Here is a 12,889-nt window from a genome sequence, read left to right on the forward strand (position 1 = left end):
TTTTTTTAACAATGCGGGCAGCTAATTTGTATGTACCACTTTATTTGATATTTGCAAAGTTTATGCAATAATCAATTTCTTTAATTTTATTTTTTTCCGGATATTACAGCGGGACATGTTGTATATAGAGGTATACACAATTTTTTTATAATTTGTTATTTCAAAAAACGTCGAGTAACGTACGTGTTGCAGTATACTGCATATTATTCTTTTTTTTTTAATTAACAATTTTGTCGTTTATAACAGTAACTTAACAAAATTAATTGAAAAATGTTGAATAAAAAAGTGTACCTAAACATTCCTTACTTTTTAAAAAATATATTATATAAGTTTATTATAAATGCACGGTTTCAATCATGCAATATGCCAACTTAAAGATCTTAAAGATCTGAGTTAGCACGTTTTCCAAGCTTAATTTGAGATAGCATGTTTTCCAACTGAAATTTAAGATAGCATGTTTTCCAACCGAAATCTGAGATAGCATGTTTTCATACTAAAGCGTCGATATTATGAAACAAACTAATTTTGAAAATGGATATTTCATTCTGTCTAATCTTTTATATGCCCAAATTACTCCATAATGATATTACACTGATTTGAAACTACAGTTTTCAAAATTGCCTGAATACTTTTGCCAAAATTACCCCTTCCGAATTTTATTTCAGCACCATCAAAGTTTGTTACACTATCCCTCTGACACCCAGTATACATCAATGATTTTACGCCATTGTTTGTCACTGCGGTGGATTCTAGAGTATAAAAAACCCTGGAATCTAAAATTTTCCTGCAATAGGACGATTACTCTGAGCTATAGGTTTAGATTGAGAATTTATAGCTTTTGACCACTGTGCGTCGGTTGCCATAGAGTCAGAAAAACATACGATTGCTACCAGTTTCTCATAAACAAACATAAAGTCATAAGAGAATTTACTGCAATTATTGGGGTTCTGATGGCGATAATGTAATAATAAAATATATCAATATCAATATAAACTTGAGCATTATTATTAAAATACTACATCCATTTTTTGAATTGATTCCTGTTTACGTCTCAAAATAAAACTCACTAGACCATTGAGTAAGAATAATTTGCGGTCTATGAAGAACATTTTAAATTTCAACTCGTAAAACTGTGGTAAATGATATGAACTTACCACTGCTGATAGCAAACTCCTTCCCGCTTATAATGTGATATAATAAATTTTTCATCTCAAAGGGGCTCAAATTAAGTAAATGCTCTGAAGCCTCATCCCCGTCACAAATCAATGTTCTAGACAATTCTGTGGCCATGACCTGAATGATAAGTCCCACCCTCAGTCTCAACATTTCCAAGAACAACTGAGGCTCGGTGCGAATAAACATAGCAAGATACACAAGCAACTCCTGAGTCAACATTGCGGTACTGTCGTCTTCGCCATACGCTTCATGGATAAGAAGACGCAAGTCACTTTCGGGTAATGGTGCAGTGATCGTGTGTTCGTTATTGGGTGGCATGCCTACAGTTATTTGTTTCTGACGTACAAGGAGATCGGTTACAGATTTTGCGAGATCCTCCACCCTTAAAAATTAATAGATTCTGTCAAAAAAGTGTCTGGAATTTGTCATTTAAAAATTCCACATAAAGTAGATTTAAATTTATGTTTTCGACATCGTCATCCATCGACAGTTGGTAGCGCTGTACTCTACCCTGACGTGAAGTTTGAGCGGGATCTGTCAAGTAGTTTGTTTATAGATGTTAATTTTGTTAGTCCACCTAAAGTATGTTCCGTGATTTTTATTATGGATGATGTTACTGACAGATAGGGTTACCAGATCTATTTATCTATTTGATGACAGACCCGGAGAAATTGATGCCTATAAAAAAAAAGGTTTAACAAAATCTCAATTGTTTTCGAATAAATCGATCTCTAAAAAAAAGGACGTCCTTAGGAAACATCTACTTTTTTTATATTATTGGTGCCTAAAAAAAAAAAAGGACACCATCAGGAAATATATACTTTGTGACCCGGGGAAATGGATTTCGGGGGTAGGGCATTGTATAATTCATGCCTAAAAAAAAAAGAAAATGTCGAAAAAAATCACGATTTTCCTGCAACAAACAAAACCCATCAAAACCCGAAGACTCCGGGTTAAACCCGGAGATCTGGAAAGCCTACTGACAGAAGGTGGAGAACAAGTTGGAGATTTGGGAATGTAAAATATTGAGGAGGATTTTTGGAGGAATTAAAGTGCAGAACAAATTTAGAAGAACAAATAAAGAAATAAAGGCGATGTACAGAAAACCAGATATTGGTCAGGTGGTGAAAGCGCAAAGAGCCAAATGGTTGGGGCATGTCACAAAAACGCCCGATGAAAGATGGGTCAAAAGAATACTTATGGGAGGAGGAAAAAATAGAGGGTGACCAAGAACGAAGTGGTTGAACGAAGTGATATCAGATCTCAGAAAAATAGGCGTTAGGAAGTGGAAGAATGAGGTGTTACACCGGAACAGGTGGTAGAGTGAAAGAGCTTGAAGTCGAGGGCCCCTAAGCCTGTAGTGCTCTCATATACAGGGTGTCTCACGGTGACGGCCTATTACAATTATTTCAGAGAAACGGTGACTGACTAACTTCAAACCACGTGTATTTTATAGTAAGAAAGATAAAGCAACAATACTTAAAGGGGGGATAGCTAGACCCCTAGGCTTTCCATCCATACTTTCAAAGTGACTTAATTGCATACAGAGTGCTAGAAATTTAATGTTGAGTTTAGTTAACTTCAAACCTTCATAAGTCAGTTTTTTTAAATGGAACACCCTGTATGTTTTTCTATATTCTGATACACAATTTTATTCTCTTTCAAACGGTATCAGGGTTCCCTATACCTATACCTTTAGACCAACTAAGGAAGTGTTGGTATCAATTAGACGGGGCTCCACCTCACTGTCACAATCAAATAGATCAAAAGCTGAATGAAATGTTTGAAGATATATGGATGAGACGCCTAGGACCGTGGAATTGGCCAGTGAGGTCTCTCGACCTCACTCCATTAGATTTTTATGTTTGGGGAGTAATAAAGCAAAAGGTTTATTCTACACCCGTTGCTTCAAAAGAGAATTTGATTGCTCGAATACGAAGAGCGTTCCATGAATTGCCTGCAGCTGAAATAGCAAAAGCGGTGACTAATGGTGTTACCTCTAGAATCCACAAGTGCTTAGCTGTTAATGGGGGTCATATTGAACACTTATGACTTTTTTGTCATTTTTTCTATCTTAGTGCATAATTATTATCAATATACATAATTAAAATTGTGTATTACTATGTATGAAGTTGATTTTTTAGAATTCTTTAAACTTTATTCTGCTCATTGGTGGAAAATTGGGATATGTCTCATTAAAAACTGCTTAGAATCCCATTGCAACGTCTGTGAATAAATAATAATAAATAACTGGTGACAGTTTAGTTGTTTGTTTTGAAGTTTTGCTAAAAATTCCACAGCTATGCTCCCAAGAAATTACATGATTTTAGGTGATTACACAAGAAATAGTAAATAACTTAAAAACTAGAAGAGATAGGCATAGGGAACCCTGATACCATTCGAAAGAGAATAAAATTGTGTATCAGAATAAAGAAAAACATACAGGGTGTTCCATTTAAAAAAGCGACTTATGAAGGTTTGAAGTTAACTAAACTCGGTATTAAATTTCTGGCACCCTGTCTGCAATTAAGCCACCTTGAAAGTATGGATGGGAAACTTAGGGGTCTAGCTATCCCCCCTATAAATATTGTGCTTTATCTTTGTTACTATAAAATACACATGGTTTGAAGCTAGTCACTGTTTCTCTCCATTTTTTTGAAAAAAATTAAATATCTCAAAAAGGGTTAATTTTAGGAATAGGAAAACGTCATAAAATTCCACCTAAAATAACACGTAGAATCCAAAATTGTAATAATATATAGGGTGTTCCACTTAAAATAAGCAAGTTGATGGCGACTCTTAGTATAATCGGAAGTGGACACCATTATTTTAGTTGAGAAGGGCATGCCCAAAAACCCGGTATTCCAAATTTTCAAAATTCAAATCGAAGTAGTCTCTGAAATAATTCTAATGGGCCGTCACCGCGAGACACCATGTATACGAGAACAAAGAGTTTGCCTAAAATTTTGTGCTACCAATGGAATTTCTTGTGCTGAATCATTGAAAATATTAGGAAAGATGTACGATAATTCAGTTTTATCGAAAATTCAAATATACGAATGGTAGAAAGCATTCAAACATAGTTGAGAAGTGGTTGATGATTTGCCACGTTCTGGTCGTCTTCACCTTAAGAAAACATGGATAAAGGAAGGAAAAGGTGCTTGCAAACCATCACTACAGTTTGAGAGAGCTGGCGTATGAACTAAACATATCTCACGAATCAGTTCGCATCATTTTAGTTGAAGTTTTGGGTATGAAACACGATGCAGCATGGCTGGTTCCAAAAGAGTTGAATTTTCTTTTAAGAGCATAGTAAACATGTTGCTGAAGACATGCTTGAATGAGCTAATTCAGACTCTACATTTATGCAACGTATCATAACCGGAGACAAGACATGGGTTTACGAGTTTAACATGCCAATGAACCAACAAGCTGCAGAATGGCACTTTTTTAATAAGTCCAAATCAAAATCGTGGAATACACTGTAAGTAGGCTAACAAAATTAACAACTGTAAACAAATTACTTGATATCCTCAGATATGGATGTTACTGTATAGTATTTTAGTCATCTACAACTAAAAACTCACTAACCTCTTGCCAAGCATCCCAGCAGTGTGTCTAACCAGGCCCCACATTTTTTGCTGACAAGCTTTTTCATATAGGCCTTTTAACAAATCTCTAACTGTGACTACCTTGCCATACTCTAACATGCCCGTGTTAAAGTCCAAACCTTTAGAATCTACTAGATATTGTAAAATATCACCCTGTTCGTCAAGAGACTCCGATTCCCGAAGCATTGCAAATAATTCATCCACCTGTAATCATAAAGAACGAAAAGCATAATATGAAACATTAAACAAATAATTCTCTATTTGAAAATATTCATAACTTACCTCAGTATCTGCATACTGTGCATCGGACTGTGTACGAAGTCTAGGAGCTTCCCTTTTCGTCTCTGCAAGAATCTTATGTTCAGGAGAAGGAGACCTCAGGTCTTTTGAGAACCCAGCGCCATCAATGGTATCAAGTAAGTTGGATGAAAAGAAAAGCGATCCCCTTCTCTCCAAGCTAGTGTTACTTTCCATGCCCAGGGTTTCTGCTGTAGATTTGGAAAAAATTATATTTACTGTAATGTATGTGTAATCTTCACAAACAGATCAGACAGAGATTGAGTAGATGTTTTCAAAATGTAGTTAATTTGGGAGTAGATGTTTCCTGAATACATGTTAAAATAAATACACTTCATTTCGCAAAATTAAAGATATTTAAGGGAACTTCAATAATAAAAAAAAAATCTATCTACAAAAAATTACTATTTCCTAAACTTATAATCTTAGTGAAGAATAAGATTATAGATATTTTTGGTATACAGTGTGTCCAAGATAAGGCTGGGATAGCATTAGGATCTAGGTAACAGTAAGAAATACGGGATGGCTCAAATTAGAAAAAAGTTGTGTTTTTTTATACTTAACAATGCCGTTTAGAAAGTTTTAAAATTCCGGGTAGTTCCGGAGATATCTGGAAAAAAACGAAATTTTGCAATATTGGTTTATTTATTTTTCTGGCTTTATTTGAAAACGAATTTTAAAATAAATTGCATATTTACATTTCCACTTTTTTCGCTCTATCCAATGACGTTTGCATTTTTGCAAACCGACATTTCTTCTTCGAGGGTACATCATCAGGTTATTTTTTTTAAATACGTCGCTGCTATTTTTATGAGAAAATCTAGTCATTTTTAATTCTGAATTAGATATTATTATTGTAATCATTTAAAAAGGTTTTTAGCTTGTTTTAGCTATTATTTAAAATTTTTCCTGAGTACGGATCTGAAAGCTTACAAAATATCTATTGGAGGAAGTCATAACAGTATAAAAGTCAATACAACACAAAATATTCAACAATTTTTTTAATCAAAAATTTTAAAAAGTTTTGTACCTAATAAAAAAATGATACGAATTTATTAAAAGTTTTATTATTCCTAATTAGTATTGCTAATAGTAGTAAAAAAATAGTTGGATATTTTGTACTATATTGACTTTTATACTGTTATGACTTCCTCCAATAGATATTTTGAAAGCGTTCAGAACCGTACTCAGGAAAATTTTTAAATAATAGCTTAAACAAGCTAAAAACCTTTTTAAGCAATTACAATAGTAATATCATCTAATTCAGAATTAAAAATGACTAGATTTTGTCATAAAAATAGCAGCGACGTATTTAAAAAAAATAACCTGATGATTACCCTCGAAGACGAAACGTCGGTTTGCAAAAATGCTGATGTCATTGGATATAGCAAAAAAAGTGGCAATGTAAATATATAATTTATTTTAAAATTCGTTTTCAAATAAAGCCAGAAGAATAAATAAAACGATTCTGCAAAATTTCGATTTTTTACGGATATCTCCGGAACGACCCGGAATTTTAAAACATTCTAAACAGCATATTGTTAGGTATAAAAAAACACAACTTTTTTCTAATTTAAGCCACCCCGTATCGTCTCCTAGATCCTAATGCTGTCCCATCCTTATCTTGGACAGGCTGTATATCAACTAAGTACAATATAATTATTTGTCCCCATTGTTTTTTTAATGTTTTCTATATATAACTCTCTAAATGTTGTTGTAGAAATATCATATTTGTTAAAATTATAATTAATTATGTAATTTTCAAGATTTTTGCTCTTAATTACATAGCTAAAATGAATATTATTTACAGTACGATGTTTTTTGAGATTGTTATGTCATAGTGTGTTTACCTGGTCCCTGCCATTTACAGAATTACCTTTCACTTCCTTAGCCTTAGCTAGGATCTATTGTGTAGGAATGATGTAATCATGATTTAAAAATTGAAATAAATTGAATACATCAGAAAGAACATGAATTTACTAAGACTGTGAATTATTTGAGGGATTTCCTTGTAAATTCAGGGCTTTATTATGATGAACAGCGTAATTATTATTTTTCAAAGTATTGTCCATTTCTAGCCACTACTATTTCCCATCTTTATGGCAGCACAGGGATTCCCGTCGAAAGAACAACTTATCATCTTTTGATGTTATCTGCCAATCGAACCAATTTTTTGTATCTGCGTAAGATTGGAAACACTGCTTAACCAGGCCATGTTCCATGAATTGCAACAAGTTGTAATCTGATGGAGCAATATCTGGAGGATGGGATAAAGCATCCCATTTCAGCGTGTCTAAGTTTTTTTGACTTCATGAGCAACATGTGGTCGAGTATTGCCATGTTTAACTTTATAATGTCTTTGTTCGAATTGCGGACACATCAATTGTGTTCAGTAGCATTCAACATGATGGTTTAATTCAGTTGAAGCACCTCATAGCATGCAATACTAAGCTCCCATCAAATAGACAGCATAAGCTTTGAACCATGAATATTCGGCCTTGCGGCATGCATGACCAGGCAAACCTTACAATTGTTTATGTGTAGGATTATCATGGCATATCCATCTTTCATCACCAGTGATGATATGACGCAAAAAACCCTTTCTCTTTTGCCGTTGAAGCAACTGTTCATGCATGAATGCATTTAAATGTTTGGAAATTGTTGTCCATTCAACATTCAACAATGTAGTAAGTTCATATTGTCTCTGACATGAAACTTGGTCTAGTAATACTTCCAATTCCTCATCTTCGAACTTTTCCGGTAGACCAGCGCCTTCTTTGTCAACTGTATCGAAATCAACACTTCTAAAATGTCGAAACCAATACTCACATGTTTTTATCAATGGAGTAAGTTCACTGTATAGGCTATTGATTATGTCATATGGTATGGAACTACAACGTTGATGGGTTTTTATTGCATGAATCGTTCAAATGGTTATTTAGAATGAAAAAAACCAAGGAGTGCTATTAAATTAGAGGGTGGAAATTGGAGATAGTGGTGAAAATGCACCCCTTTCAGTTTTTTAATTGTGGCTCGAAAACGAAGCAAAATTTCGATATAGTTTATAGGAAAAATTATTTAGAGAATTGAATTTCCCATCGAAATAGCTTATTTAAAAAATTTAAAAGGAAAATTTTATGCAAAATAATCGTTAATAAACAATTTGAAAAAAAGCAAAAAATTCGATTTTGATTTTTTTTACTTTTTTGCCTCTAGTTTTTTTGAGTAATGATAGGTATAGGCATTGCTTCATAGAAAAAAAAGTAGATAAAATTTCCTTCAAAACAAGAGGTTGTAGAGTATTTTTGGATGAAAATTGACTGATATATGGCCGCTCAAACTTGGGCAATTTTTCGATTTTCGTCGCGTTTACCCTTATACGTTTTAATTTTCACTATTTTGCAAAAAAGGAAGAAAATAAGACTTTCAAGGATTTTCATCACATGACTTGTTCGAAGGGGCATTAAAAATGAAAAGACCGTGGGGTGCTATTAAATTAGAGGGTTGAAATTGAGGATAGGTCCACGGATGGAGTTGACAAGAGGAGAAACTTTTTTTTTACTATCGAAAAATGTTACTCTTTATAAAAAGTTCTGCCAATCGAAAAAATGAGACTGTCATAAATGCTCATAAATTAAAAAAACACGAAATACTCAAGAGAGAAGTACCATTATTTATTATTTTACACAACATTTTTATAAAACAAATCTGTTTATAACCTCAAATAATGCCTAATACAAATTTTAAAATCAAAATTTCAATTCTGACACTATATTATGTATAGCTACTTTCAACCTCAAAAATTAAAATTTTGATTTGTATTAAGACATTATTTGAGGTTATAAACAGATTTCTTCTATAAAAATGTGTAAAATAATAAATAATGGTACTTCTCTCTTGAGTATTTTCGTGTTTTTCTAATTTATGAGCACCCTGTACATCCAATTTAAGATGTTTGTATGACAGTTTCATTTTTTCAAGTGGCAGAACTATTTATAAAGAGCGACATTTTTCGATACAGTCAAAAACAAAAGTCAATTTTCATCCAAAAATACTTTGCAACCTTTTATTTTGAAGGAAATTTAATATACTTCTTTTTCTATGAAGCAATGCCTATACCTATCTCTGCTCAGAAAAAAGTTATTTGCATAAAAGTTAAAAAAACAAAAAATTGAATTTTGCATTTTTTTGTTAAATTGCTTTTAATATATTTTGCAGTAAATAAATTTTTAAAATTTTTTAAATAAGGTATTTCGATAGAAAATCTCATTATCTACAAATTTTTCCTATGCAATACCCTCAAATTTTGCTTCGTTTTAGAGATATACTCAAAAACCGTAAGGGTTGCATTTTCAGCCCTATCTGTTAGCGAGTGGGGTGCGGTTAAGGAAAACGCGGGAAAAACAAAATGTTGAGATTACCTGGTATTCCCGGAGAGCGTCTTCTTCGAAGGGGCCCCTTGGTGACTCTCTGGCGCTCTTCCGGAACAGGTGGTAGGGTAGTAGGTGGACTGTATAGGCGGAAACGCGGATGCGGAAATTTCAGCACAAAATATTATCACTATTACAAGGAATCCCGCCGGCGACTCTATTCAGACTGTTTAAACGACAGAGTAAGCGCGTAAGTGCCCTCTGGCAAACAGAGTATTAAGAAAATAAAATAATAATAATAATGAAATACTTATTTAAACATGTGGGCATGAACATTATCTCCAATTTCCATCCTCTAATTTAATAGCACTCCGCAGTTTTTTCTTTCTGAATAACCATTTGAACGATGCATGCAATAAAAACCCATCAAGGTTGTAGTTCCTTAGTACCCTGCTATTTAAGACATAATCAATAGCCTAGTAAGTTTCCAACAAAACTAGATGACTTTACTTTTCTTTGAAATAAACAGGAAAAGTAAAACTTCCTGCAAATGGTGTGTTGTTGGTTTGTAACTCGACATCATCGGAGCTGAGAAAAAAATGTGTTGTTTACACTGCAGCAAAATGACATAATAAAAAGTAAAACCCAATGACAGAGCTTTGATGTGAATATAGTTACAGAAGTGTCTGATGTGATATAAAGGGTGGTCCAACCATAATGCACGATGTTAATTGTGAGTCACACCTTAACGTCAAGTTTTTTGCCCAACTTAATTTGACATTTCTTTGTTTCAGTGTTTGACAAATTCAACCATGGAGAGGTACACAATTGAGCAGCGCGTCAAGATTGTTGAAGCCTTTTATGAAAATGGGCGTTTAAATCAAAATGCATTTCGTGCACTTCGTGACTTTTTTGGTCAGCATAATCGACCAAATGTGTCCACAATCAGGAGAATTGTGCGCAAATTTCAGCAAACCGGGTGTGTAGAAAATGTGAAAACACCTGTGCATGCTCGTTCAGTTCGTTCTGCGGAAAACATTGCTGTTGTTCGCGATAGTGTGGCAGAAGAGCCATCAACCTCGACTCGTCGTCGTGCCCAACAATTGAACATCCCACGAACATCACTGATGCGAATTTTGAATAAAGATTTGAATTTACACGCTTACAAGGTTCAATTGACTCAAGAGCTGAAGCCTACTGACCATTTCAAGCGTCGTCAATACGCCAAATGGCTGGTTGAACAGACAGAAGTGAATGGTGACTTTACAAAGAAAATCATCTTCAGCGACGAGGCACACTTTCACCTCAGTGGATTCGTTAACAAGCAGAATTGCCGCATTTGGGCAAATGAGAATCCACGAGTGATTGTTGAAAAGCAGATGCATACACAAAGAGTGACTGTTTGGTGTGGTTTATGGGCTGGCGGCGTCATCGGGCCGTACTTCTTCGAAAATGAGGTCGGCCAAGCAGTTACCGTGAATGGTGTTCACTATCGCGAGATGATAACGAACATCTTGTGGCCAGAAATTGAGGATATGGACCTGGACGATATGTGGTTCCAACAGGATGGTGCCACTTGCCACACAGCCAACGAAACAATGGCTCTTTTGCGCGAGAAATTCAATGGCCGTGTTATCTCACGTCGTGGCGATGTTAATTGGCCGCCACGATCATGTGATTTGACATCGTTGGACTTCTTTCTTTGAGGATATTTAAAAGAAAAAGTGTACGTCAATAAGCCAAGAACAATTCAAGAGCTAAAGGATGAGATAATTCGGCACATTAACGACATTGAACCTCAATTATGTCTCAGAGTCATTGAAAATATAGACCATCGGATAGAGGTATGCCACCAAAGCCGTGGCAAGCATTTGGCCGATATTTTGTTTCACACATAGTTGTCATAGAACCTTCTATCATAATAAAAAATATTAAGATAATTCTCTGAAAACTTTTTGTTTTATTTACAATTAACATCGTGCATTTTGGTTGGACCACCCTTTAGCATAAGTTACGCCATCTATTGTAAATTCCTCAAAAATAAATCACAGTCCTAGTATTTCAAATGTTATTTTAAAATCATGATCGTCTTTGAATTTAGCTAGCTTGTGCAAAGGAAAACTGAGGGTAAGTGCAATATTTCTAAATATCACAAGTTTATTGTAGGTTGGTAGGTACCACGGTCCGTAAAGAGACGGTCGCCGCATAAGCCAATCAGCCAATAAAAACAAATACGTCACCAAATTCCTCAGTTTATCTTCGTTCAACCGTCATGTCTTTCTGACTCATTGCATATCCCATAAGAAAATAAGAGGCAAATTTAAAATTGTCACTTTTCTTGTACCATGCTCCTTTTAACATAAAATAATAAATTTAATCAGTTATGATTATGGTTAATTAGCAGGTAATTTAAGTATAAAATGTTATCTTTATATACAAACTGAACCTCTACATTGGAATTTGGAAATAAAAGGATGAAATGTAAAATTGTCTTGAATACACATCACAATCGGTCACCATTTTTGACGTTTGGTTACATAATTAACCTAAAATTTGTGTTAATTTTATTACAGATCTATTAATATCCATAAATTCTAATAAAATGAAGAGGGGAAGTGAATATATAAACAATTTAGACCTATTTTAATATTCTCTTGCCTCAAAAATAAAAACTGTGTACAATTTATATGATCTTATTGTATATGCTTTTGTCTTTAGTTAAATTTCAAATAACTTACCAAAGTACTTTAAATCTTTATAATAGGCTGGAACTTAATTTATTTTTGTACGTACCAACTACAGTTATCATATTTATCCTTTTATAGTTGATGTTCCGAATTAAAAAATTCCTAAGTTTTTACAAGTAAACTATACAGTAGTTTTTAGCCTTGAAAGAGTTTTTTTTGGTGTTCGGAGTTAAAAGAAGAAATAAAAGGAAAGGAAGAAGAGGAAAAGTTATTCGCAGAACTTCTGACATAACATTTAATTTTAAGAAAAATTGTCAAGTTTATAAAAATATTAAAATCACATTTCAATAGATACTTAAAATTTCCAATCGCTTTTCTAACAATCACATCAATTTGTTATACAACAATAACAATAAATTTAGTCTTTTTCAAGTGAATACAATCAGTTAAACTAGAAATTTAACATTTAACCGGTTTTCTTTAAGTCTTTTTATTGATGATAAACTTAATAGCTCTGCTTGAAGATCGCATTCAAAGTTCGAGTCTTTAAAATGTGTACTACAAATATGTCTAGTTATACGATTAAACAAATCACGTCACTTGCACCGTTCCACCCACATCTTTCTAAGTTTTTTATCCTTAGGAAACACATGAAATTAAATTTTTAAATTGTCTTGTTTAGCACAAATTATTATTGCCAATTGCAACACTATACCTACCTCATTCCTGGCATTTTTACGTGGTAAAT

The 12,889-nt window shown here is 33.7% G+C and overlaps 1 protein-coding gene across 2 annotated transcripts in view; it reads right to left on the reverse strand.

Moving 5' to 3' along the window:
* The window catches only part of LOC108909685 (probable phosphorylase b kinase regulatory subunit alpha), a 47,091-nt gene that overhangs the window by 8,617 nt on the left and 25,585 nt on the right, over positions 1–12,889 (reverse strand). For both annotated transcript variants that reach the window (XM_018714089.2, XM_018714088.2), the window contains exons 10-12: positions 5,070–5,275; positions 4,768–4,991; positions 1,155–1,558 (exon numbers count right to left, since the gene is read on the reverse strand). In XM_018714089.2, coding sequence (XP_018569605.1) covers positions 1,155–1,558; positions 4,768–4,991; positions 5,070–5,275 — 834 coding nt within the window. The remainder of the gene's footprint in view (positions 1–1,154; positions 1,559–4,767; positions 4,992–5,069; positions 5,276–12,889) is intronic.

Source organism: Anoplophora glabripennis, unplaced genomic scaffold, assembly GCF_000390285.2.
Source record: "Anoplophora glabripennis isolate ALB-LARVAE unplaced genomic scaffold, Agla_2.0 scaffold419, whole genome shotgun sequence".
NCBI lineage: Eukaryota > Metazoa > Arthropoda > Insecta > Coleoptera > Cerambycidae > Anoplophora > Anoplophora glabripennis.